The following is a 27,038-nucleotide window of genomic DNA, read 5'->3' as shown; positions in this document are numbered from 1 at the left end:
CCTGGCGCCAGCGACACTCAACCGTCCATAGAATACAGAGTCATTATATCGCAAATTTTAATGAACTTGGTAATTTTCATAACTCGCACTCATTACTATTTTCCTGGCTCTGCGGTGTTGTGCCATATTTTTACATATTGTTCAACTGTCCTTCTACTCCCATTTATTTTGAATTCATCTTGCGCCTTGTTGTATGTACACTCTTCAAGATTGTTTTTTATTCATCGTTTTATTTTGCTTATATTCCCCTGCCGATTTTTTTCCTATGTATGCGTGCGCCAGAATTAAACCTCGTGGTTGTTCCTGGGCACGATAAATAAATAAATGATTGATTGATTGAATGACTGATTATTATTATTCGAAATAGTATACATGTGGTGTTTTTAATATGATAACTAAATAATAACTACATAAAATTTTCACAAAGAGGCTAGATGGCGTACAAAAGGCACCTGCCAGCCTCGGAACAAAGGGGACAGACAAGCTAAATATTTACCTCTTCTTTCCTTTTGGCATTGTGTGAGCGAATAAACAGTCAATAAATCATGAAAATGCTAGAGTAGTAAAGAACTTGTAGAGATACAAGCAAAGAGAAAGCTAAGGTAGCACCGATCAATTGCACGAAGCGCATATGTTCCTGCGAAGCACTGTAAAACAAAAAGAAAAAGAAAATTCAGTGGTGATCTCATGGTAAATGGGACATAAGTGCATAACCATTACGTCTCCTCACCTCTTTGAGGTCCCGCATTCACGATTTAAAGCACGTTCGCCTCATTGCAAATTCTTGTTGAGGAGCTCACTCCACACACGTGCTGCTTCTTCGAGGAGCTACTATAGACACAGGGTGTCCCACGTAACTTATGACAAAATTTAAGGATATGCGATTGCCGCGCAGCTGCACACAACCAAGGTAATGTTGCTTGCTGTCGCTTAGAGTAAGTCAGACAACGTTTTTGTGTTTTGCCTAATGAGATAATTAGTCACTAATTATTAATTATCAGATATTATAACCTGAACAAAATTGTGAATCAGAAGATTGTAGTCCATCATAAAAAAACCCCGATACACCTTTCTGTTGCTCAATACGTGCTACACAAAAGTGTTTTCGAAGCGTGAAAGAAAGCCTGGAAAACACGAAAAAGTGCCGCGCGACTAGCGCTGGGCTTCTTTCAGGCTTTAAAAAAATTTTTATGTACCCGCCGCGGTGGTATAGCGGTTATGCTTGTTGCGCTTGCTAAGCGTGAGATCGCGGGATGAAATCCCGATCATGGCAGTCGCTTGTCGATGTTGGCGAAATGCAAAAAAAAAAAAAGAACTCCCGTATCCCGTGCGTTGAGGACACCCTGAGATTCCCGGGGGTCAAAATTAATCCGGTGTCCCGCCCCTGCGGCGATCCTGGTAATGAAATCGTAATACCCCTGAATTAATAAGTTCATAAAAAAACATTACACAGCACGTATTGAGCAACGTAAATATGTACCGGGAATTTTTCGTGATGGCCTACCATTCTCTGATTGATTTTTTTTGCTGTGATCATAATATTTGACAAGTTACCTAATTAATTATAACGAATCATATAATTATGCAAAATACAAAATAAAACTTTTTGACTTGCTCCAAGCGACGGCAAACACTACTACCTTGGTTCAGTCTAGCTGCATGGTACTCGGGTATTTTTAAAATTGTGGCACATGTTACGAGGGACACCCTGTACTGTATATGAACGAGGAGCGCGCATTCAAAGCGAGGGTCTTTAATCTGGCAGCCTCGGTGCCATTAGGTAGCATACGAAGGTTTATTAGTCACGTGCCTGGCGTCCTAAGATCACGTGTTACATGACGTCATCGGGCGTGCAAAGGGTGTTTCACATTTGCCCGCTACGATTCTGAGTGGCTCTGGCTAACACACCTGGAGCTGGATCTAGTACTCATAATTACCCAAGTTAGTGGGCGGATGTATGACCATCACTGCAGCACAGTTGGTAGTGCATCGCACGCGTAATGCGCAGGTTGTAGGCTCAGTCTCCACCAAGGACAAGTTATCCTTTCGTAAACTGTCATCTCCCCTTTTTATTATTATTTTATACATTGCAATTTCAACCACAACAAATTAGCCCTAGGCTTTCCTTGGCTTCATTGCATGCTGGCTTTATGGGATCGTATATATGTATACCTTTCTTTTCAGTTTGATATATTTAATGCTTACACATTAAACAGAACAAAGGGTAGGAGGAGGGGGGGACGAAACATGGCCGAAGTTGGCTGCTGCAGTTACTAAACGATTTAGAAAATGATCGTTGAAAATAAAACGAATGCCAAGGCGGCAGCTCTCAGGGAGCTTGTTTCGTTCTTGAGAGAGCAAGGTTGACTCATCTTTATATTCGAAGATATCGGCGACAGCTGTGTGCTGTCAGCTGCAGCTGTTGTCCGTGCAACGGCGAATGCCCCTGTCCTGTCGAGCCTTCTCTTCTTCTTTTTCTTTTTTCGTGCATGCAGAACCGCCTTTCTTCTCTATCGACTGGCTCGTTCAACCAGTTTCCCGGCAAAATCTGTAACTGGACTTATCTCGTTAGGTTAGGGATGATCTGCAAATGATGACGCAGATAAGGCAACTCGGACGTCAAACCACTGCGTCCCCATTCCTCTCTCAAGGACAGATGCTGCGAGACAGCTTCGCGTCCTAGCACGCACACTCTCGTTAGCTGAGTGGAACACCGCACATACAACGCTCGCCAGACTGCACAGACTAAACCCTTCGCTGCAACTCAGACCTCCGGCCAGACTGCACCGACGCAAAGCCTCTCTTCTGTGTCGGCTGTGGTTGGGAGTTGCCTTAGCGAAAGCTTATTCATCCCTGATTGGAATGGCTGACAGCCTTGCATGTGATGTCTGTGGCTGCGAGGAGAACATTGACCACCTATGTGCCGCTGTACTCAATTTTGAGCACAAAGACAGTCTATGCTCAATGCATTCAGGAAATTAGATGATCGTCGTATGAGTGAACAGACAACATTAGAACACCGTCCCCACCGATCATGAAGGATCTTGTGTGCTCTCTGAGAACGTCTGGCTTGTGCGAGTGCCTTTGACTCTGTGGTGCTGTCCGTGCACGTCTCTCTACCTCCATCTCTCTCTCTTCTTTCTATTCCCCTTCTCCCTTCCCCCAGCTAAGGGTAGCCAACCGGACCCTTGGCTGGTTAACATCTCTGCCTTCCTTTTATCTCTCGCTCTTTCTCTCTCCCAGGCCTAAATGACCTGACAGGTGATAAGAGTGCGGAGCTGGTGTCGGGCAGAGCGACGCGTCGCCTGTGACGATACGCGAATACAGTGGCACAGACGTCGATGTTGGTGACTATAAACGAAACCGAGCTGCGGGTGGAACGCCGTGGTTCACACGGGTCGCAGCTTGCTTCGGCGTGGTGCTCCTGGAAGCGCGCCCTCGGAGCTCGCGCCGCAGTGTTGGCCGGAACGTCTCCGTCAGCGCCTCGTACATGCGTGCGGGGATGACTACTAATTAACAAACTTCTCAAATATTATAATCCACCCCGTGAGTACACGGCCAGTGGTGGTAGCGACCGTTTACTGAACGAGCGGTGGGGCCACAATTTTATGACTTCGAGTGCGCGCCACGATCTGCTGAGCGCGCCATGGCCCGACGACTACGGTGGTCCTACATGACGACGGTGCTGGAGGCGTTCCTGTGCCGTGCTTTGACTGCGGGACCGTGACTCTTGCTCGAGACAGCCGGGAATGAACTAGATAACACCCCGTGGAGAGGGGTTCTTTAAGCATACCTTAAGGTATACGGTCTCGGAAGACGGATTTTGGAACGCGCCGAGGGCGCGTCTTAGAATAAACGAATCGTATTTACTCCACTCCGAGTCTCCTCTCGTCGGCGACTTATACGAGAGCCGTCTTTCTCAGTAGCGGTCAGCGCTTGAGAAAGGTGATCGCGAACGTCACTGTTGGGCTAGTTAGTGGAGAGAGAGAGTGAGAGAGAAAACAAGGGTAGGAAAGGCAGGGAGGTCAACCAGAACAGCATCCGGTTTGCTACCCTACACTGGGGGTGGGGGAAAGGGGAATAGAAAGAGGATGAAAGGGAGAGAGTAACCACTGAGTACGTGTAGGAGGGACACCAAGTTAGTGGAGAAACATTTCGAAAAAAGTGTAGGAACATGGCACTACTGCTGTTGCATCTTTCAGTATAGTTGTGTTGCTGTGATGTGTTTTCCTCTCTTTTCTTGCACGAAACGACGCTGGACTTCTGTCAGCCGTGTACCGATTCGTCTAACGTTGCCGCGCTGTAAAATGACTGCTTGTGTTCTATAGCCACTGAGGGAGATCGTCCAAACATCGGGCGGTAGGATTAAACGTTACAAAGATCGATGCACAAAATGAGAAGAAGTTAGGGAAATACTACTGGAAGAGAAACAAATAATGCTTGATTGAGCAGTCAGTCCAAATAATACTATATTACAATTCACTGAACGACCTGGGTCGCAAGTAACTATGAGAAAAAATTATATTCACGGGGAAAGAACAATAATTACGAAGATCCCATGTCATGTCAGGCTCAATGTTATGCGAAACGTTAGAACGGAGACATAATACTAGCAATAATTACTACTTACGTCAATATAAAACTTTCCCTAACAAGTGGGTGCTAACGATGAGGGCCCGAAAAAGATGCTTTTACTCAGAACGGATCGACCAAGCTGCCGGGGATTCTAAACGAGTGGGGCGAATAGTAAAAGAAATTATGGGTAACACGTCAAAAAATGTTTTCTTCCTAAGACCATTACCAATGACACTGTTGAGAAATTCATCACTTATTTTACTAGCGTAGGCTCAGCTCTAGCAGCCCAGCTTCCTTAAATTTATATTGAACCTCCTCCTCCACCACATCCAATAGTAAACCCGTTTATTCTTGGAGAGAGAGAAATTGCTGAAATTGTTCGGCTGCTTCTACCATGCAAAACAATGAAGCTACTGGGTCCGATAGTATTCCCGTGAGGTTGCTGAAGGGTGACATTTATATCCTGGGACTAGTATTACGCCGTTTGTTCAATCATTCTATTGAACAAGCAAGGCATTCAACTTCATTAAATAATGCTAACGTGGTTCCTATTCACTGTCAAATAATAAATATTATCTCTCTCTCTCTCTCTCTCTCTCTCTATATATATATATATATATATATATATATATATATATATATATATATATATATATATATATATACAGAGAGAGGTTCGCAGTCAAGTGCCCAGTCTTATGCACCAGTACTATGGAAACCCAGACGACAACAGGCAGAATATAATACACAAGAAACTTCCAATATCCGTACACATTTTTCTCAGCGACCTTACTCACCTACAGCATAAGTAACACCAGCTAATAGCGGACATATCACCGCATCGGTGAAACAACTGATTTTGCCAATGCTTTTCGCAGCTCTTAAGGCAATCCTATCTGTTCTGCCGGAAGCAAACAGCCTACCAGAAGTGAAAGCCTTGTTGCCTCTAGAAGCACTATTATGTCAACAATCCGGGCCGAAACGACGGCAGGCAGTACATGAATAGCCGCTACAAAAATGTATCCATATTTCAGTGGAATACCAACAGTTTTCGAAGGAAGTGCGCTGACTTTCGTAAATTACTTGTGCAATACAACTTTCCAATAATTTGCATTCAAGAGGCGGGAATCAATGACGAATTTCGCCTCTTGAATGATGTGATATACAAGACTTCTCGTCTAGGTGCTGTTAGCAGAGTGCTTCTGTGCGTCAGAAAGGACCTACCATCTTATCAAATTCAGTTCAGTGATTCAGATTTCCCGGAATTAATCACATGTAAAGTATCCTTTGGCAAACTCTGTATAACAGTGGTTAAGCTATATCTACAACCTTCAAATCGGATTTCAGAAGAAGCGCTGGTGGATATCTTCAGAATAGCTCATTATAACGTATTTATATGTGGCGACTTCAATGCACACAAGATCATCTGGGGCAGTGATCATTGTGATGCACGTGGTAACATTATTGAGTGCGCCATAGATAAATGCAAATTGACTCTTTTAAACGATGGGTCGCCAATATTTCTTCGTGGATATAATTACTCAAGCTGCATAGCTGTTACCTTGTGTTCACATGCTCTAGTGAATGGTGTGGGATAGACAACAGACTAGAAAACGCGCGGAAGTGGTCATTTTCCCATCCTTGTAAATCATCCTAGCATGCACTATGATATCAGGTGTTACAGCAGACTAACCAACTGGCAAGCTTTTTGATACCGCATAACGGATCAAATTAATCAGCATGCAACAGTGGAAAGATTTACAGAATTTTTGCAGGATAATATGAACATATGCACAGAGAAGGTCCCAATTCTAAAAGATTATGTGCAGTTGACGGAGAATATGAACACTTTAGAGCCATCCGACGTCGATCCGAAAGAGCTTACCGACGGAGCGGAAGTTTAGAAGCATACAGAAACGCTCAGAAAATACGCAATGTAATGCGCAGACGCATAGAAAATTTAGGCAAACGGTGCTGGCGCGATTTCTGCGGCACGCTGTCTCCTCACACGTCTGTCCACGAATTTTTCTAGTAATTCGTTTTTTAAGCGGACCTGTAACACAGCTTCCCATTTCGTGCTCTCGCTGTAGCTCGGGACACGTGTGAGACAATAGCTGCAGATTAATTTTGTGAGCTTATTTCCAGACCTGCTTTTTCATCGCAATGTGCAGAATTTGATATTTCAGTAGTGTTAGCTAAGCAAAAAATTACTGCTTGCTACTGGGCCCAACATCCTCAATTAGATCATACTTTCACATTAAGCGAGCTTCAATGTGCAATTGCATCATGTCACCAAAGGTCTGCTGCTGGGCCGGACGGCATTACGTACAATATGCTAAGAAACCTCGGACCAACAGGTACAAATGCTCTCTTAGACATCTATAATAACCTATGGATAGAAGAAACTGTACCTGACTCTTGGAAAGTCGCTCGAATCATACCAATTTTAAAACCGGGTAAGGCGCCCTTGTGCTTTGAATCCTTCCGCCCAGTTAGTTTGACAAGTTGTCTACGCAAAGTAACGGAGTAAATGATTTACGCGCGACTTAATTTGTGGTGTAATGAAACGGATGTGTTGTCCAACTACTTAGTAGATTTTAGAAAACATAGATGCACGATGGATGCAAAATTAGATAAAGTAACCTGTGTGGAACACGACCGTGCACGTGGAAACATGACTATAGCAGTATTCCTAGACATCAAGAAGGCATTTGAGACTGTTAGTCACGTTCATATTCTGCTAAGCATGTTGGAACTTCGCCTGTTTGGCAGGTCCTTGCGATGGATTTCTGAATTTTTATCAGGTCGCAAAATATTTGTTCAGACGGGTTAAGGAAAGAGTGCTGAACATGTTGTCAAACAGGGAGTGCCACAGGGAAGTGTACTCAGCCCCTTTCTTTTTAGCTGCGTCATGGCTGATTTAACAAGAAGACTGCCATCACAGTTGAAGTTTTCACTGTATGCAGATGATGTGTGCATTTGGACATCTGGGTCTAATGCTCAACTACTTCAGATGGTATTGCAAGACGGCATAAATATCATTAACAAATTTTTGAGAGAAAGAGGAATGATTTATCACACGCAAAGACAGCTGTATTGCCCTTCACTCAGAGGCAGTTAAAAATTTTCATTCTTAATCTGGAAGGACACCCTCTGATGATTGTCACACAGCATCGATTTCTTGGCACAATACTTGATAGGCAGCTATCCTGGGGACCCCACACAAAAAAACTCGAAAACGAGGTCAATGCCATAGTGACTGTACTTCGCAGACTTACAGGCACATCATGGGGCGGATCAGTATCGTCCATGCTGACTGTTTACAATGCATTAATACGACAAAAAATTGCGTATTCCGCGCCCATCTTACAAGGACTTTCCCACACGTCAGAAGAGCGACTTCAAAGACCTTTAGCTAGAGGGCTACGCATATGTCTAGGAGTTCCACGAGCGACTTCTAGCTCTCTTGTAATAGCTGAGGCTCGTCAATCACCATTTCCATTTATGCGAACTACAGAAACGTGCCGACATTATTTCCGCCGTCAAACACAGCATAGGAACCACCCATTAGCTCTAGACATAATGAAACGAGATAGAAGCTATGTTCATACATAAATTCGAGATAATCTTCACATATTGCCAAGAAATGAATTTTGGAACTTAGATGTCAATATCCTCCCTGGCTGCTTAACCTTCCAAAAATCGAACTGTCAGTAGACGGGATATTAAAAAAAAGAGACATGTCCATTCAAGCGGCTCAACAACTAGCACTTTACCAGATATTGACCTAGGCGTAACCCTGACAACAAACCTTTCCTGGACTACACATATAAACAATATCTGCGGAAATGCCTCCCGATCCTTGGGATATTTACGCCGGAACCTCCGTAAGACACCGACAAATATCCGCAAATTAGCCTACCTTACATTTGTTCGGCCTAAACTTGAATTTGCTTCTTCAGTATGGTCCCCTCATTACATTTATTTAACCACTATGCTAGAATCAGTTCAGAATAGAGCCGCTAGATTTATTTCACAAAATTACAACTGGAACGAAAGTATAACACAAATTAATAACAATCTATCACCTATCACTTCCTTCTTTGACCACTCGCCATGATGTAGCACTTATATTGCTGTTTCACAAGTACGTTCACGGACCGAGGCCATCACCAATGGCTCTGCAAGTTTCTCCATTCACCTCACGAAGATTGCATAATCATCTTTCTTTCACGCGCATCTACGGCAAAACAGACGCTTTTAACTCATCTGCGCTTCCACGTGTCATCCGCTTGTGGAACGACCTTCCCGATATCCTGAGCTGAAGCTAACAAAGAAAAATTCCGTCACGACGTAAACATTCATTTTTTACTTTAAAAAAAAGCTTGTCTGTGTTGCTTCTTGTATGCTTCTTTTTTTTCTTTTTATCTTAGAATTATTTACTTGGTGTAAACTTGACTCTTCGTTGTGTTTTTATTAACAAAGCATTGTATAATTGTATAATTTTGTATAATTGTTTGCTCTTTATACTGTGTCAATTTTCCCCCCTTACCCAATGCCCATTCTTGGGGCCTGTAAGGTATTTTGAATAAATAAATATATATGCGGTATTCAGGATACACACGTCTATACAGATGGCTCCAGTACAGCAACCTCTTCAACTTCACCATTCATTATACCGCACCTCAACAAACAAGAATCATTTAAGTTATCTCGTCCGATTTTGTCCACAACGGCTGAACTGTTCGCAGTCCTATGTGCGATAAAATTTATATTGTCAGTAAGAGATGCGCAAACATGGGTAATTTTCAGTGATTCACAGGCGGCTCTAACATCACTCTGCAGCACAAAAGGGAAAACATTTAGTGGCAGTATAATATACGAAACACTTAAACACCTCACAAAGCGAAGCGAAACATGCAATAGCCTTCCAGTGGATGCCAGGACATTGCAACATTCATGGCAATGCAGCAGCCGATGAAGCAGCACGAGAAGCAAACCTCAAAGATGATGCGGTTCCGCTCCCAATATCAAATAATGAATTACGCTGCATTATAAGGACAGTGTCTTTCAAAATGTGTAGAAACACTTGGTTTGACCAAAATTCTAAGAGCTCGGACTTATACCATATTGATTCGTTTATTGAATTCAAAGTTTCTATCATTCTGTCATTTCTGTCAATTTCTGTCAAGTTCTGTCATTAGACAGAACTATGGAAACCGTTATTTATCGATTAAGGCTAGGCACTGCCTACACGAAGCATTTCTTACACAGAAGTGGCCGTGCGGAAACCCCTGAATGTGACTGTGGATTTGTAGACGAATATATATATATATCATCGCCTTCTAGATTGCCCACATCACGACACACCAAGAAGCCGACTTAAATCAACCCTAATTAATCTAGACCGCAGGCCCTTCAGTTTAAGGAAACTTATGGGTCCTTGGCCAACAACTTCCTTGCAGAAGAGCGCTTTAAAAGCACTAAAAACTTTTCTTGAAGACAGCGGCATTGTTGGACGTTATCAACGCTTTTATTGTTCCCTTCATTTCAGTGTCGCTGTATACATGCAAGTGTTTGTGACTTATGTTATGTTACCTATACTGTTGTGACTATATGTGATAATGCATTTACACGATGTATGTACCACCCACAGACTTGACACTGTTACTAAGAGACAGTATCGTTTGTATCTTTGACACTTTCATCTACATAACTGTGGAGACATTTACCTTGTATATGTATGTAGCATATGTTTCTGACGTCATAGTCTTTCTGTGAAAACGTTGCGTGGCAAATCCTGGTGCTTGTGTGAAATGATTATTTAGTATGTAATCTTGAACCCTGTATGTTGTATGATAGAACCATTCAAGAGATAAGGAGTAGCCGGCGCCTAAAGTTGTGCGCCAACATCTCCTTATATCATATCAATAAAAAAAAATGTGAAACTCGCATCATTGATCTTGCGAAGTACGAAGTCGCTGTTCCGAGTCGGTCCAGACAGAACCCCGCGAGCGACATGAGAAAGAAAACGCCAATGCGTTTTACGTCATGACACTGCCACATCATCATCATCATGATCGTCGTCGTCGTCGTCATCATCATCATCATCACGACATCATCGACTTCAGAAAAAATGCCGCTTTCACGATTTTCATTTACCCGTAACCCGAGACACGACACAGACCCCACCACCACGTCGCAGAGTTATCTCACCAGTGTGCTCTGACGACTTGCATTGAGCATTAAAGCGAAGCATTTTTTGCCTGTATCCCTCCAGGGTTCGGCAGGGCTGACTTCTTCAGCATGCATTCAACTCTCTCTCTCTCGCGCGGGTTTCACGTAGTCACTGCTATTACTGTCTGCGCCGGATTATCTATCTATCTATCTATCTATCTATCTATCTATCTATCTATCTATCTATCTATCTATCTATCTATCTATCTATCTATCTATCTATCTATCTATCTATCTATCTATCTATCTATCTATCTATCTATCTATCTATCTATCTATCTATCTATCTATCTATCTATCTATCTATCTATCTATCTATCTATCTATCTATCTATCTATCTATCTATCTATCTATCTATCTATCTATCTATCTATCTATCTATCTATCTATCTATCTATCTATCTATCTATCTATCTATCTATCTATCTATCTATCTATCTATCTATCTATCTATCTATCTATCTATCTATCTATCTATCTATCTATCTATCTATCTATCTATCTATCTATCTATCTATCTATCTATCTATCTATCTATCTATCTATCTATCTATCTATCTATCTATCTATCTATCTATCTATCTATCTATCTATCTATCTATCTATCTATCTATCTATCTATCTATCTATCTATCTATCTATCTATCTATCTATCTATCTATCTATCTATCTATCTATCTATCTATCTATCTATCTATCTATCTATCTATCTATCTATCTATCTATCTATCTATCTATCTATCTATCTATCTATCTATCTATCTATCTATCTATCTATCTATCTATCTATCTATCTATCTATCTATCTATCTATCTATCTATCTATCTATCTATCTATCTATCTATCTATCTATCTATCTATCTATCTATCTATCTATCTATCTATCTATCTATCTATCTATCTATCTATCTATCTATCTATCTATCTATCTATCTATCTATCTATCTATCTATCTATCTATACGAATGTTATATATGAACAAAAGGATAGCACCAGTAACAGCATCCTTGTTCTGCGCAATAGAAAAAAAAATTACGCAGAGCCTGAACCCTGAATGTCGGTCATCAGCATATTTAAAGCATACTAACCTGTTAAGGAAAAAAAGCGCCATTGTATTCAACGAATTCTTTTATTTGCTTGTATTTGTTTGTTCGTTTTCTTTTCTTTTTTAGGCATGCGGTATGTACTACTGAGTGTGTGTCCATTCTTCGCCGATCCTCCAGAAGGATCGAGCATGCGCCGCTGCGACACACGAGGTACATAATCCTCAAACATAGCCAAACATGCGTCGTCCTTCTCTGTGCCGTACTCTCGCCATCGTCATTATTCCCCCAACGAGCGTCACACATCGCCTTCGTGTTGTGACATCGCTGCGTCGAAGTATGACACTGGGCATCCGCCTGATTTGGTGCTTAAATCACGGCACAGCTAGCGAGAGGTGGAGTGTATGAACGTGAGTGAGTGAGTGAGTGAAATAACTTTATTTTGTCCACTAGAGACGTAAGCAAACGCCACGCCACCTGGCTAGGCCTACTCGGGGACCATCAGGTGGAACCTGACGGCCCTGTCGCGAGCCCTCTGGGCTGCCAGGGTTTGAGAGGTCTGATCCTGGGCCCTAATCAGCTTCTTCATTTCCTCTTGAGTGAAAGGAGGACCGGCAGAGGCGCAACCCCACAGGACATGCTCGAAGTCCGCATAGTCACCACACAGAGGGCAATCCGGGCTTGGGAACCGGTCGGGGTACATTGTGTGTAGCGCTGCGGGGCTCGGGTAAGTGCTTGTTTGCAGTAGTCTGAGAGTGACTGCCTGGGCCCTGCACAGCGAGGAGTGCGGCGAAGGTAGGACTCTTCTTGACAGATAATTGTATTTGCATATTTCGTTGTACGAGCAGAGAGGCTCGGGTCGCCCAGGAGAGGACGCGTTGCCCAGCGCACGGTCAGTCAAACCTCGTGCAGCCGAGTGCGCCTCCTCGCTGGGGTTGATCAAGGCACCCTCAATGGTCCCAAGGTGCGCAGGGAACCAGGCCAAAGAGTGATGTTTCATGTCTTTGGCACTTTGGATGATACGTAGGGCCTGGGGAGCCACCATTCCCATCTGAAAGGCCCTGACAGCGGCCTTAGAATCCGAATAAATCGTGTCATGTACACTGTCCGTCAATGCAAGAGCAATAGCAACTTGCTCTGCAACGCTGTGTATGAACGTAAAAAAAAAGATTGCATCAGCATATTGTTGCCACCTTTCTGCGGTGAATAAACGCAAACATTGCGCGCGGTTACGCGTCGCTTAAGATGGAAGCGAGCACAGCTGCATACGCATCGCCGTTACTTGTATGTAGGATCGATCGTGCACTGGTTCACCGAAGTTTCCTATCACATGGATTCGAACAGGCGGGTCGGATCTGCGGGATGATTTTTTTTCCTCGGCACCCAATGCGGCCTGCTCCAGCATAACGCGTGTTCACTCTCGGTCGCAGGTGCCAGGACCGCAACTCTCCCGAGACGGAGTCCTCCAGGGCGCACCTGGAGGAGTTGCGGCGAATGCAGTGTGGCGAGAGGGTCGCCATGTACACCATGCCGCCCAGCACGGACACCTACAGCCAGCGGGGATGCCCGGGACACGTAAGCCAAGTCGCAGATCCACGCGTCACGCGGACGCTTCGTTGTTGTTTGCTTTTTTTACTTTTATTTGTATACGTGCAGTCAATCTCGGTTGGGAGTATAGCACGGGTGCATATATACAGAATTGATGAGAGGCATAGTGGACGTAGCGCTCCAGAACGTGCTCTAAATATCTAGAATAACGGTCATTTTTTTTGAAGCACCGCGTGAGCCATGGTGAAGGCCAAGACGGTGCGTCGGAAGCTGAATCACTGATGAAAAATAACAATGCCTAACACGCGTCGTCTACATCTTGAATGAAGGCTCGGCTGGGCGCACTGCGAACATCTCAGATGGGGCTTGTTTACGAATGCGAGAATGACAAGACAATACTTCAGTTGTAAAGAAAAAAAAACGTACTGTACAGAACTGCACATGTTCTGCACACTGTGGTATATCTCCTTCAGGCGCTGTGTGTGCAAGTGTGCACCCAAAGGTAGAGTGCGTCAAAGGAAAAAACACACTATTACGTTCGAATACGTGTCAAGTGTTTCAGGTGGTGGTGATAAACTTTATTGAAAGGGGGAAGGGTAAAGGGGGGCGTAGCTGAGGGATTGGGCTCAAGTAAGGCCCTGGGCCTGCTTGGCCTTCTCCGCCCAGTCCACCAGTTCAAGCTGTCGGTCGACGCCCCCGGAACTGAGCCAGGCTGTCCAGTCAGTCTCGCTGCTGACGGGGGGATGAGAAGACGGGAGTGAGGTGCATTCCCACATTATGTGTGTGAGTGTTCCTGTTTCTGAACAGAGCCTACATTGGTCGCTTTCCTCGCCCCCTGTGATTTTGTTAATATACTTTGGGTGTGGTGGGTATCTATTTGTCTGAAGTCGCCGAAACGCGACCGCTTGCGTTTTATCGAAGTGTTTCAGTAAAGCGAGTTGGAATCCTGATGGCTGCACATGTTTTCTCGCGATTTCAGTATGTCGCCAAGTAGCGGGTTCACTTTTTTTCATTGCTTTTCGCATTGTTTCACATTGGGCATCTTTTCAAATACCTGGATAGGTGCTTTCCAAGTACGCTAGACGTGAAATAGTTTATGTTCTCGCATCCGGCGTTCCTGAAGGCAGTCATTGCCCGTTCTGTAAGCTTGCCGAAACTCGCCGGAAAAAGGGAAATTCTCAATCCGTACTGCAGCTGCACGCTTTCCTTATCATGCAAGTAATGTGGTGAAACTTAATTGGTGGACATAATTAATTGGCCTCAGAAGGAGATATCGGCGAGAATACGCAACTATAGGTGTCAGTAAGAACGCGACGCGGACAGGTGAACCACAGCGCACCGGACAAGGGACAGGGCGCTACACCCTGTGTCTGGCTGCAAACCATTATGTGTCAGTGCTGTGTGTGCGTGTCGTTGCTGTGGTCATCCCTTCTCTAATGGGCATCTCACCTATCCCCCAGTGATGCTTTGTGGCGGCAAACTCCTTGACTGGAACATTGTCTTGAACCTGGTCCAAGTTTTTTTGGACACTGGCCGCATCCGTCGGTGGCGCAGTGTCACCGACGGCGTGTCACTTCATGTGTCACTTCATGCGTTGTTGCACTTTTTTGAGGAACACCGGCCTCAGTAACCGTTTGTATTCCTGCTGTGCGTCTGTACTGCGTATGCGCTGCGTTCACCTCTCCCTCTCTTCTTATTTCTATTCCCTCTCTTCCTTACCCTTACCCTCAGTGTACAGTAGGAAATCGGACGCTTGGCTCGTTGACCTCCCCGCTTCTTCTCTCCTAGCTGTTTATGTTTCTCTCTAAACCCCATGAATCAATCGATCCGATATACTTAAGCAAACATAAAATCTGATTTGATTATGCCAGCTGCGCTCATGCTCGCAAAATCTTCTACAATTCTTGAGCACGCGCACGCAACGGCGTATACTGAAATGTGGACCTTCTCTCTCTCTCTCTCTTTTTTCAGGACTTCTACGGCTACCCACCGCCGCCACCACGGTACAACTACGCCACGTTCGATCCCAGGGTTCCACCGACTGGTCCACTGCAGCCCTCCGCGCCGCCTGCGTACCAGTCGCGATGATCCAGGCTGCTCGGATCGCTCGATCGAGACCTGGGGGTCGCAGCGAACCTGCGACACCCCCGCGGAAGTGACGCAGCTCCCAGACGTTCCCAAGAACAGCTCGACCACGTGACCACGTGACGCGCCCACGTGAGCGCCCGCGGTGCTCCTTTCCCGTGGAAGACATCTCGCATCCGCACGACCCAAGACGCTTGCTGGAACACAGGTTGTCCGCGCTGCGGAGTTTGTCGCGCATTTTTGACGAGCATCGCCGCGCATCGAAATCGAAGGCCCGCGAGTCCTTCTAACCGCCGGACAACGACAGTCCAGACAGGTGGTCGTGTGCCTTTTTGGGAAATTAAAAGCAACTTCTGCCCGTATCGGGATTTCGTCACGGTTCTCTTCATATGCACGCGTATATGCATATATTCGTCTATATTGTCGTTTCAATATTTGTTCACAGTAGTAGTCGAAACATTTTTTGTAGCATAAAGAATTTAACGTTGTGTGCCGGTAAAGGTGGATTACCTGAAGAGGCGGATGTTACTTGCGTCATAAATTGCAATGGCTAGTTAAAAAAGATTCGTTAATGAACTTTCTCATTATTTACATTAGGAAAGATGTACTAGCTGCGAATCAGAAGTTGTGTCACCCTCGCAGAAATAATAAGACTAGACGCCCTATCGATATATCCGTCCCCAAAATATCTTAAAAATGCTTTGGCCTTACAATTAAGATCATCCCGAACTGCGCTTTGCTCATGATTTTGGGAAACTGTTAGCTGGAACACCAATGTATTCCATAGCGCACTGTATTTCGTAAGTGGCGCTGGTCTTACGATTTCTGCTAAGCAAGCATGACTTCACTATTCTGATCGACTTCAACATTGCAATTGCTGTAGGTGCCTTACAGTGAATAACCGAAGAGTTAATTAGTGATATTTTTTAATTATCTACATGGGCATTTTGATTTCTCATTCAGGTAATTTCCGAATCTTCCATAAGTACATTTGATGAGAAAGACGGCGCTTTCTCTCTGAGGTGATAGACGTTTCAAAAACTTTGTTCGGACTAGAAAAAAAAAAGAAAGAAACGGTGATATGTTTTTACATCTAGTGTTGTATATCATGCTGATATCTTTATGCAGGGTGTCCCAGCTCGCGTTAGCCAAGCTGGATATTACTTCTGTACTAATTACCTGCCTAATTAGAGAAACATTACTATTCAACTTTTAAACTTTCGATATTAGGGCATGGCTTTTCAATGGAAAAGCTGTTACTACGCCCTAAAGCGTCCCAGTCAGTAGTATTGAGCGCGCTATGTTCTGCGTAATTATTTTTTTTTTCATGCTTTACTCCCATAGTGCGCGAAACAGAAAAAACTTGTCACGTGACTACGCGCTCGCATGCCGTGACTTCGCGTGCCGGAACTAACTTCGTTCATTGCCTGACACGCTATAACCGTCAGGAAGCGGCAAGATGTCCGTGCTGTGTTTGGATCTCGCTGATGGCGAGATGCGTGTTCCGTGTGAAGATCGCAGTCTCCATATGTATACGCGATGAGAGGGAAAGAAAGCTTCGGTTTAACAGACTGAAGTCTTCGTACACCTCGCGTCACAGTGGCACATCCACTCATAGCGATTGGCCAGGTGACGAACACGTATACCCAGTGCTGAAGTTGTCATTTAGGCTCCGCGCTCCTCGTGTCACACTAGCGGGGCCAAGCCAAGATACATGGACACTTCGCCAATATATATCGTGATGCAGATATATAAAATATTGATGCGATAAGTGATTAAGGTACGCGTACAATATACAAGTGGATAGCATATGTATCCGAGACAATGCCTACCACTTTTTTCTAAATATAGTTCGATACAATAATTACAATTAGCTGATTACTTACTATAAATCCGCTGTATAGCGCTCTGCAAGTTGCGGCTTTCGGAAATTCCTTATCCTTCGCCAGCTGGCTTCCTTTCCTCCAAATTTGCATTACTAACGCGCGAAAATCTTTTTCAACTTTCTATCAGAGTATCACATATCTCTACAAACCAGCAGTCTATACGCACAGTGCGCGCATACGGACGCGCCACTGGTGGGCGCCTTGAGAAGTACGCTCGGGAAAGTAGGCAGCGGTCCGCCGTAGTTTTTTCAGCATCTTTGCTGGTACTTCTCTGTTGTATTCACGTTTTCTGGGCAGAATAAGCAACACCCTGTGCCTGCGTGTGGTGGCCAAAGCTTCAAGTCACGTTGAAGAAGACTTCAACTTCAACGAAGAAGACAGACGTTGAAGAAGACTGAAGGTTCTCAAATACATGCAAAAAAGCGTGCTGGCGATACGGTTCTGACCACGAGGCCTCATGAGCGGGAGCAACGTTAGCAGCGAAGGGAAATTTCTTGTTTTCACGCTTTATTTTTGTCATCTCGGTGTTTTTTTGCAGTCGATAATGTTTCCGCGGGTGAGTGACGAAGTTGATCACAGCCTACCCACGTCTTGTTCAATTTGTCCGCAGCGCAGCATACGGGTTACACGCATTTCGCTTAGGTTCCGAATGCCGCTTCTTTGCCGGGGCTGTTAAGAATGGCGAGCTGCACTGCCAGATTGCCACCCAGTTACGACTGGGGAACAAGACACGCATCCCCCGCTCTCCGTCGCTGCACCTAGGATGCGTTCGAAGAAGCGGGCTTTGTTCTGAAAACCGCCTCCATGCACCAGCCCCATCGCCGTTGTGACGAAACGAGTTCGACGGGCGAACTATTGTGCCGGAGCTCTCCAGCGCGGACCTGATCTGCTACGCGTGAGCAAGCTGCCGCGGGAAAGCCGTTTTTTGTTGCTTCTCACACGCCTTCCGGGACGCAAGACAACGAGCTACCCACCATTGGCCCCGAGTTTCCCGGAACGGCGCCCCTCGGACGTCGGCGCCGGACATCGGAAAGTGCGTGCTTTGTGTGCGTAAACTGTTCTGCGGGGCGGCGGCAAGTTGACGATGAGTAAACGAACGTTCGCGTCACCTTGTATCGCGGGAGGACCGAGTGTATAAAAACTGCTGTGGTGCGAATGCTGGACACACTTCTCTTGAGCAGTCATGTTAGACTGATACACTTCTCTCATGCAGTCATGTTAGACTTACACTCTTTCTCAAGCAGTCATGTTAGACTGATTTAATCCCTGTAAATACACCCATATTCCTCGTTCTCGATGAGGAGCAGTTCTTCCCTTCATCAAAGTCCTCAGCGTGGATAAGTTGGACGACGGCATGGGCCAGCTACCTTCGAATTCATGCCGGACTCCAATCTTGGCAACGGATCTCGAGCGGTGGCATTGAGCCCCCAATCCTGACAGGGCGCACGACTGCATCGTGTCGTATGTTAAAGCTACTTGAGGCTTGCAAGGACTTATTTTGTTTGGTTTTATGCGGCCCGTTTAATCGTCGCACCACCTGTGTCATGCAGTTCTTGTTTCAGGATCTGTTTTATGCCCGACTTCGCACAAGTTCAACGGTTACTAGATGCTTCATGCAGAGATGATGACATTTTCTTAAGTTCGAGGTTTCGACCTCGCCTCGTCTGTAAAGGGCTAAAATTACGCATTATTTTATCGGTATGTCCTCAAACAAACGCATCTTTAGCAGCTTTATTCTTTTCGCATGACGACATCTTAAATATTTTGGTTTCTTGGGAATGTGTTGAGAAATGAGGTAGTTCAGGGCGAGTATTGTTGTTAGCTGCTGCAAATGGTACTGCTGTCCAATTTTTGCTAAAAAGTTCGCGTCGCGTTTGGGAAGTCTTAAAGCCTTGATGCTGTCTGAGCGGACTAACCACGGAGAGTGCTTTGTTTGTCTCACAGCGTAGTACAGAGTTTGTACTCAATTAAGGTATTGCTTATAATCTTTTGCCGCGCGCCTTTAAATATATCGTGTGGCATCTCTCTGCCATTGCATTCGAAAACAATGAAACGCAAAGGCTGGTAAGACTTTAGGTTAGTATATTCAAAAGTAGGTAACTAAGGGAATTTCAAATTGCGAAAACTTTTCACCGTCGTTGCGAAAACAGTTCGTCGACGCACGCAACGAAATTCCATGGGCGCTAGAGCGCTGACTCGCACTTTTATTCACCCGTGCGTTTGATGACTTCGTTGAACAACATACTTACTAATCAACCTGAAAACAATAGAAGGCGCAGGGTTAGAAGGACACAGGACGAGCGCTCGTGCTGCGTCGCCAATGTCGTAAAGAGTCAGTGTCTTAAAGACGATGCAACAGGTTCGTCGATGATTACAATGCGTCAGCTGATGGAGCCGACTGAAAGAGTAGTCCTATAGTGGCGTTCTTCCGTGTAAGACACGCCAGTTGCGCACGGTTCTTCTTAAACTTTTCTGTGACGCTAGCCCAAACAGCTAAATTTTTTTTCGTGACAAGAAGCAACGAGACTACCTATCGCAAGAAGCAACAAACTTTATTTCAAACTTTTCTATACGTGGCTAAAGCTTAATCGTGATTTAAGTATCGCCAAGCGTTTATCACATCTTCGTATTTTACGTAGCATGTTTTCTATGCTAATCAATCATTTTCAAAATATTCAGTCCGCTAACGGTTACTGCCCAGCTGAACAAGCGGAGCAATAATCACTTGTTTCGGAATTAGAAAAAGAAAGGGGGGGTGGGGGTGGAGGTAGCTGATTTCTGAACCCGTCCAAGTGACCGCACAAGATGAGGCCGCTGAGCGGTGCAGGAAGAAGGGAACTGGTATGGTACCAAGACGTGTGGAAGTAACACGTGATTGGAGTTGCTCCGAGTCTGCGCATCTACCGTGGTCGTAGCGTTTCTCGCTTGTTTTGAAGGCCCCGAGCCGCTGCCGGCGTTACCCAACTCGGTGCGTTGAACTTATTAGAGAGTATTAGCTCGGCGGGTTTGCGAGCCAGCAGGCCCAGCGGGCGAGCGGAGACGCGACTGCGCATGTGCGGTACGGCCAGCGTGTTTACGAAGCGTGCCGCTCGCTCGCAGGAACCCTCTCCCCAGCGTAGCGTGCGCAGCGGACCCGAGGTCGAGCCAGATAGGCCGCGACGCTTCGGCCGAAAAGCGGTTCAGAACAAATTGTCACCGACATCAGCAAGGGGGCTTATGGGAGCAGCGATAGAAACGCGAGTATATTTGGAGGGAACAAACATTGGGAAAGAAGAAAGCATTCTTTAATTAAAAGCGAGACACAGATTCATTCGACGAAAATGAAATACCTCGTCAATTTTATATATGCGTGACGAGTAAAGAAAAGACAAATATATTTTGCTTGATCATTATCAAGAAATACCCTTTTTCGTCGCTCATCGTTAGAGGGGGCCGCTATCACTTGCAAAGCAATGTAGCTCTTGAAGTGTTGAGAAAGGCGCTCTCGCAAAGTTCACGTGTTACAATACGCCCCCCTAACAAGTTGTGCTCTTTTGCTTGTCGACGCTTGCCTGAATTTGGTGACGCAGGTAGCTTCATCCTTTCTCAACTTCTTCAGTCAAAAGCGGTGAGTTACGACGGCCAGATAATTGCTTCCTTTAGTTGTTTTCGTGCGACTCCGCAGGCCAACGGGCTTGGCGTCCGACGATAGAACCAGCACTCTGCACCTAAAGCTTTCGTCTGCTCCCAAAGAAAGTATGTTCTGTTCAGGGGTGCGATTTCGACACCCGTACGGCTGACCTTTTCGTGCATCGCTTTCCGCGCTGAAAGCTCGAAAAGCCCATCAAGTCGAATGGCGGGGCATTTAAATATACAGCTGTAATGACAGACCACCGAAACAAATTTCGCGCCTTTAGGAACGAAATGACGTCACTTCGGTTTTTAACAGATATGGCGTCACATTGTTTTTTCTTCCTCCGTAAGTGTGCCCTGCTCACACAGATGGCGCTAAGTCCCATGGACCGCTGATGAACCGCCATGTTTTGAACGTATGGGTTTCTATGGAAGCTTCGCTGCCACGTATATTTAAATTGGAGGACCAGCGTTCTTGCGAAGCCAACATGGCGACCACCCATACGAACAGCGGCATGTCGTCGGCGTCGTCTTCAGACGCGGCTATCCTACTGACTGCGTGCTGGCTCGCCTGCAGGCGAAAACACGTCGGAGCTGTTTCACCACTGCAGATAACCTCTGCATCCTTCGAGAGGTTTCAGCAACGAGACCTTTTGGCGACGATTTTAAGTGAATGACCACTGTCGAAAACCTGCAGCGAGCGTACTGGTCTTTTCGCAGTAACTCCAACCTTGGCGCAGCAAAGTGCTCCGCTCTAAAACCCCTGAAACTCCGTAAAGTAGCGCCACGCTCTGAAGAATACCGTTTCCTCCTCGCGCGCTCTGGCCAAGGCCCACGCCGCGTAGCTATTGGCCTAATATCATCAAGTGGGCCCTCGCGCCTTGCTTCAGCGCCATTTTTGCTCTAGAAGCGTCTACGGAGTAGCGAGGAGCGCATGTTGGCGCCGTTGCTACGCTCGAGCAGTGTAGGTGGCGCCATGGTCGAGGAGGGAACGTGAAAGAGAGGAGAAACAAGGAGGAGTGAAGGCGGCGGAGGAGAGTGTCGCTACTTTACGTAGTTTAAGGGGTTTTACTCCGCTCGGCTCCGTTCTCTCCGCTCGACTGAGCGAGGAATGCTGATGAAGCGCTTCGCCCGGTGTAAGTGTGGATGGAGTGTTGTCATCGATAGCACTTACATTCAGATCGATTGGCCAAGGCTGGGTACATACACCGTGGCCGAAGTTGTCTATATATACCGGGTGCAGTCTCATCCGCTAGAATTTCTAAATTACAATATTTGCCATAAGGTAAATAGTGAAGAAATCAATTAGTGAATTATTGTTAAGTAGTCGAATATGCATATCGATTTTTTCCAAGTTATGTCCACCTAGTCGAGCAGACCAGCTAGCGGACTAGGAAAGTGCTGTCAGCCACAGGCAATTTTCAAAATTTTTGAAAGTGTGCGCTGAAACAACATATATACGTGTGTGTGTGTGTTTGTGTGTGCTTCAGTAAACTATATAAAAAAGATAACTAGTGATCAGGGGCGTAGCCAGGGGGGGGGCTTATGGGGCTTCAGCCCCCCCCGAAATTTTTTCGTGCTGTTCATGCACCGCCGACCAAAGCGACCCCCGGCGCCGGAAATCACTCTGGATTTTGTCTAGAATGTCTTTTTGACGCTCGAAAAGACATTTAACGGCGAAGATTGCAAACTCGGGCTGGATTTCGTGGCAACGCCCATACACCGGGAGTCGCATAACGCCAAGCAGTCCCATCCGAGCACAAAGTTTCAAGGGCGCTTTGATGGTGAGCGGGCTCGCCACGGCATCTCACTGAGGCCACGGAATCTATGGAGCGCATGGATATCAATTGCGAAACTTTATGGGTATAAATCTCATAAGCTCTTGATGTGAAAGGTGCATTGACATTTCCAAAGTTGTGTTTAGATTTTCAATAGCGGAACTTTGTGGGTATAATGTTGTTATAAACATTTGACGCCAAAGGTCTATTGACTTTTCTAAAGTCTTACATCGGAACATACAACGAGACAAGCCAAATCAACACACTAGCAGACGAGTTGACAAAGCAGGCAGCGATGTCCAATGAGACGAAGCGTTGGGGTGGTTCATTTGTGCCGTCATGTCACATAAAAAAATATCAACATTTTTTTTAACCTACGCCAGAACATCCATGTCAAGGCACTAAAGCCAGCCAAAGTAACTACGTCCTTATTTATTTTTTCTACTTTGACTTTTCTTCGCGAGGACACATTGAGCCTCTTCATTTTTTTTTTTTTTTTGTTCTCGCTACCCTACCCGCGGGCTGCCAGAGCCAGCCAGAGCGCATACGTTTTTCTCGTATGGCCCCGACCACCGTGCGGTGCACTTCGGTGCGCGTTCGGTTTGCTCTGGCCGAGTGGATTTTCACCGGACAGGGTTTTGGACGCTTTCTGGCTAGCAGACGAGAAAAAAAAAACTATGGTCGCTCGCCGCCATCACTGTGGGGACACGAAGGATTGCACCGCATTCCTTGAGCGGAACCTTTCCGGAAAGTCTTGTTTCGCCGCTGTAGGAGACTGAGCAGTATGCGTATGGTTCTCAGTGGACCAAGCGTTTCATGTTTTCTTCGATATTCCTTCCGTAGCCCCATTAGGTGCCCGAAGTAGGCATTAGATTCTGGCCAACATACTTTCCTATGCGTTTTTTTTTTTCATTTCGGTGCCTCCGCCTCACAGAAAAAAAAATACATTGTTGCGGCGCAGCGAATTGTCGCATGGTGAAAGTTCGATTTTGATGCTTCTTTTGCGGAAAGTAATGGGTGACGGGACGCTTCAGTTGCCGGATACGTTTATTATATTATTGCGAAAACAATTATATGGACACTCCAGGCGCATTCCTGCTATCGCCCTCATGTTTAGTATAAAGTCCAAGGGTGATAACATCGTGACCACGCGCTGCATGCTGTATGTGCGAGTGAAAGCGTAGGAGGGGAGGTGGAATGGGTGAGCCGCCGATGGTGGCTCAGCCTTGTGTGCGCAAAGGAGAAAAGCGGGGAGCAAGCGCGTCGCCTTCCGTCGCGCGCAATACATCGGGGGGAGTGGATGGAATGGGGGCGGAATCTAGGATTCTGTGAATCTATAATTGTGCAACATGTTTATTTGCCTTGTTTGACGCATTATATACAGGTACTTCTTCTTACATACATAGACTCATTGGAGACTTATACGTATTCTTAAATATCTTGTGGCGAGGTTTTCTGTATACATGCAGTGAACTTTGTTTCCAGTGACACTTTTTTGTCCTTTATCAAGCCGTATTTTCGCATTTGCATATCCCATTGTATCTTTGCATTTCTAATGTACGAGGGCGAGTCAAATGAAAGTGAGCCTACCCTAACCGCGCAATAATGGTTCGGTTCATTATCTGCGAGGCATGCGCGCAGGAGAACGCCATGTCTCATTTACAAAAGGGACACGCAGGTGTGAAGATAAATGTTCTTTAATGCTCTCATACACTGGGTTGAATATGGTTGCGTCACATAATGGACACTTCAAAAGTTGAACAGCTCGTTGTCGCGAAGTTTTTGACAGCTGAAGGTGTTTCCAAAACAGAAATTAATCACCATATGACTGCCGTGTACGTTGAACACTGCATTTCATTGACCACTGTGAAGCGTTGGAGCAAACGGTTCAAAGGACGTTGCAAATACATTGCAAGACCGGGCCAAAACCATCGTGCAATCACCCCCCCACACAATTTCAAAGGTTCATGAGCTGCTGAAACAAGAACGGAGGATAAGCATCGATGAACTGGCAGACCGTCTGAACATCAGTCACGGTTCGGTTCATGCCATAATTCATGAGCTTCTCGGTTATCGGCTCTTTGGTGCGAAATGGATCCCCAACATTGTTATCCATCGCGAGAAGACGGAGAAGTTTCGCGCTGCCTTGGCTCATCTGATCGGGTATCACAATGAGCATGACGACTTCTTGTTTGCAACTGTGATCGGGGACGAACCTTGGTGCCACTACTACGAGCCTGAAACATGGCGGCAAAGCTTACAGTGGAAACATTCGAATTTACCACGCCCAAAGAACGTAAAGGCCATCATTTCCGCTGGAAAGGTGTTGTTGACTTTTTTTTTTTCGATCGACAGGGTCCATTACTGATAGAATTGGCTAAATCTTGAGAGGCTATCAAGTGTTTCCGATATTGTGAAACACAAGAATGGTAGCGTGTCGCAATCAAGAACGAACAACGTGGAAAATTGACGAATGGGGTCATCTTGTTCCACGACAATGCGTGTCCCCAGGTCGCTTATGTGGTTTATACAAAACTGGCAAAGTTCAAGTGGGAAACGCTGCAACATCCGCCATACAGCTTAGACCTCTCACCTTGCGACTTCTACATTTTGGCGCAACCGAAAAAACGGCTCAAGGGAACCTGATACAGACTTTTTGAAGCAGCAACCCAAGGAGTTTTATAAGACGGGAATCACGCAACTCGTTAGTCGATAGGACAAATGTCTAAATTCTCATGAAGACTACTTTTAAGTAAAGCACCCCACTGTTAGCTCATTCATTTGAATTGTCCTCATATATCTATATATCTTGCAGAACTCCTGCTTTCTATACGTACTCTCTGTCGCCACTATCACTTCGGTGCAATTACTCACGATACACGACAAGGGACAGCTACACCTGCGTAATGCATTGGAACAAACGACCGCGTCATTGAGATTTTTCACTGGCCATTGCATATATACAAGAATGTAAGCATGGTTCTTGAATGACAAAGTTTCATTAACATATTTGTCCTCAACTTGTTCAGTTCATTGCCTTTTAATTTTTCATATCAGCGGCATGCACTGCTTTCATGGTTTCGAACTGATATAGTTCTAAAGTTCGTGTGATATTTTCTTTACTTAATAAATAGACAAAAAACATGGAAGCATTGACGTCAGTTATGTTGGGCACAATTTTTGGCACATACGAGTATAATATTTTATGAAAAAATACATATTTTACTTATATTTACAGTGCGTAGCTTTCAAGAATTCGTTTGCAGCATCTTTGGCAATGACAATGCAGTTATTATTCATGTATTTGATCCCTCGATAAATTGTTTAAAAGGAAGCTTTAGCGCGGGCCCAATCCGACGCTGCCTATTCAAATACTTCTAAAACGCAGAAACGCTTTTCTAAGATAATCCTGCAAATCGCTTTTGTTGAAATTGGTTGCATTTGAGAGAGAAAGTTAAATCCTAGTGTCTGTTGGAAACAGAACTTCGATTTAGGGCCTGAATTTTGTTTAAAATATTTTGGAACATTCGAAAGTTTGAAAAAATAGAAGCACGACGTTTACAAACTAATAGCTATGCATGAAGAACAGATATTGTGGTTCTGTAAACGGCATTTATTATAACAGTCAAAGCGGACAAGTTTGCTGTGTCAATTTGTATCGCACGTGAATTGGTTACGTGTGTACAAGGGTTCTGCAAAAGCCGTATTTCCACAATACTAATTTTTTTTGAGATTCATGTGTAAGATATCTATTTTGTCCGCTGTAGATGTACTATTAGATGCAATTCACAGAATTGTGATATCATTTTTCATCGTTGAGTCACGGAGTTTTAAACTTGATAGGCTCGTTTTCTGAAAATTTTCAATTTTGGCCAATTTTTAATAAATAATTGACCACCTAAATGAAAAATTCGAAGCCAGTAGTCACTAGAATTAAACTTTTTCTTTTATATGCAACAAACCTCCTCAAATTTGGTGTAGTGGTTGGAGGGAAAAACGAATTCCCCTTCTACATGTACCTGAATAGGAGCACCCGAGCTAAAGCTCCCTCTTAAGGAGGAGGCTGAGCTGCAACGTACAGATATATATATTGGGCCAGTGGCGTAGCCCCCCCCGAACAATATTTCTGGCTACGCCACTGCTAGTGATGAAGTTAGAAGGGCCTTGCAAGACATGAACCGAGGAAAAGCGGCAGGAGAAATTGGAATAACAGTCGATTTAATCAAAGATGGAGGAGATATCAGGCTTGAAGAGCTTGCGGCCCTTTATACA

At 45.0% G+C, this 27,038-nt stretch overlaps 1 protein-coding gene across 2 annotated transcripts in view; it reads left to right on the top strand.

Annotated features, from left to right (window-relative positions):
• Positions 1-15,853, top strand: part of LOC139046925 (uncharacterized) — a 33,099-nt gene extending 17,246 nt beyond the window's left edge. For both annotated transcript variants that reach the window (XM_070520855.1, XM_070520854.1), the window contains exons 3-4: positions 13,288-13,432; positions 15,377-15,853. In XM_070520855.1, coding sequence (XP_070376956.1) covers positions 13,288-13,432; positions 15,377-15,493 — 262 coding nt within the window. In that variant the 3' untranslated portion in view covers positions 15,494-15,853. The remainder of the gene's footprint in view (positions 1-13,287; positions 13,433-15,376) is intronic.
• Positions 15,854-27,038: the final 11,185 nt, after the last annotated feature.

This window comes from Dermacentor albipictus, chromosome 6 (genome assembly GCF_038994185.2).
Source record: "Dermacentor albipictus isolate Rhodes 1998 colony chromosome 6, USDA_Dalb.pri_finalv2, whole genome shotgun sequence".
In the NCBI taxonomy this organism is placed as follows: domain Eukaryota; kingdom Metazoa; phylum Arthropoda; class Arachnida; order Ixodida; family Ixodidae; genus Dermacentor; species Dermacentor albipictus.
This window is presented reverse-complemented; position numbering and strand designations above follow the sequence as displayed.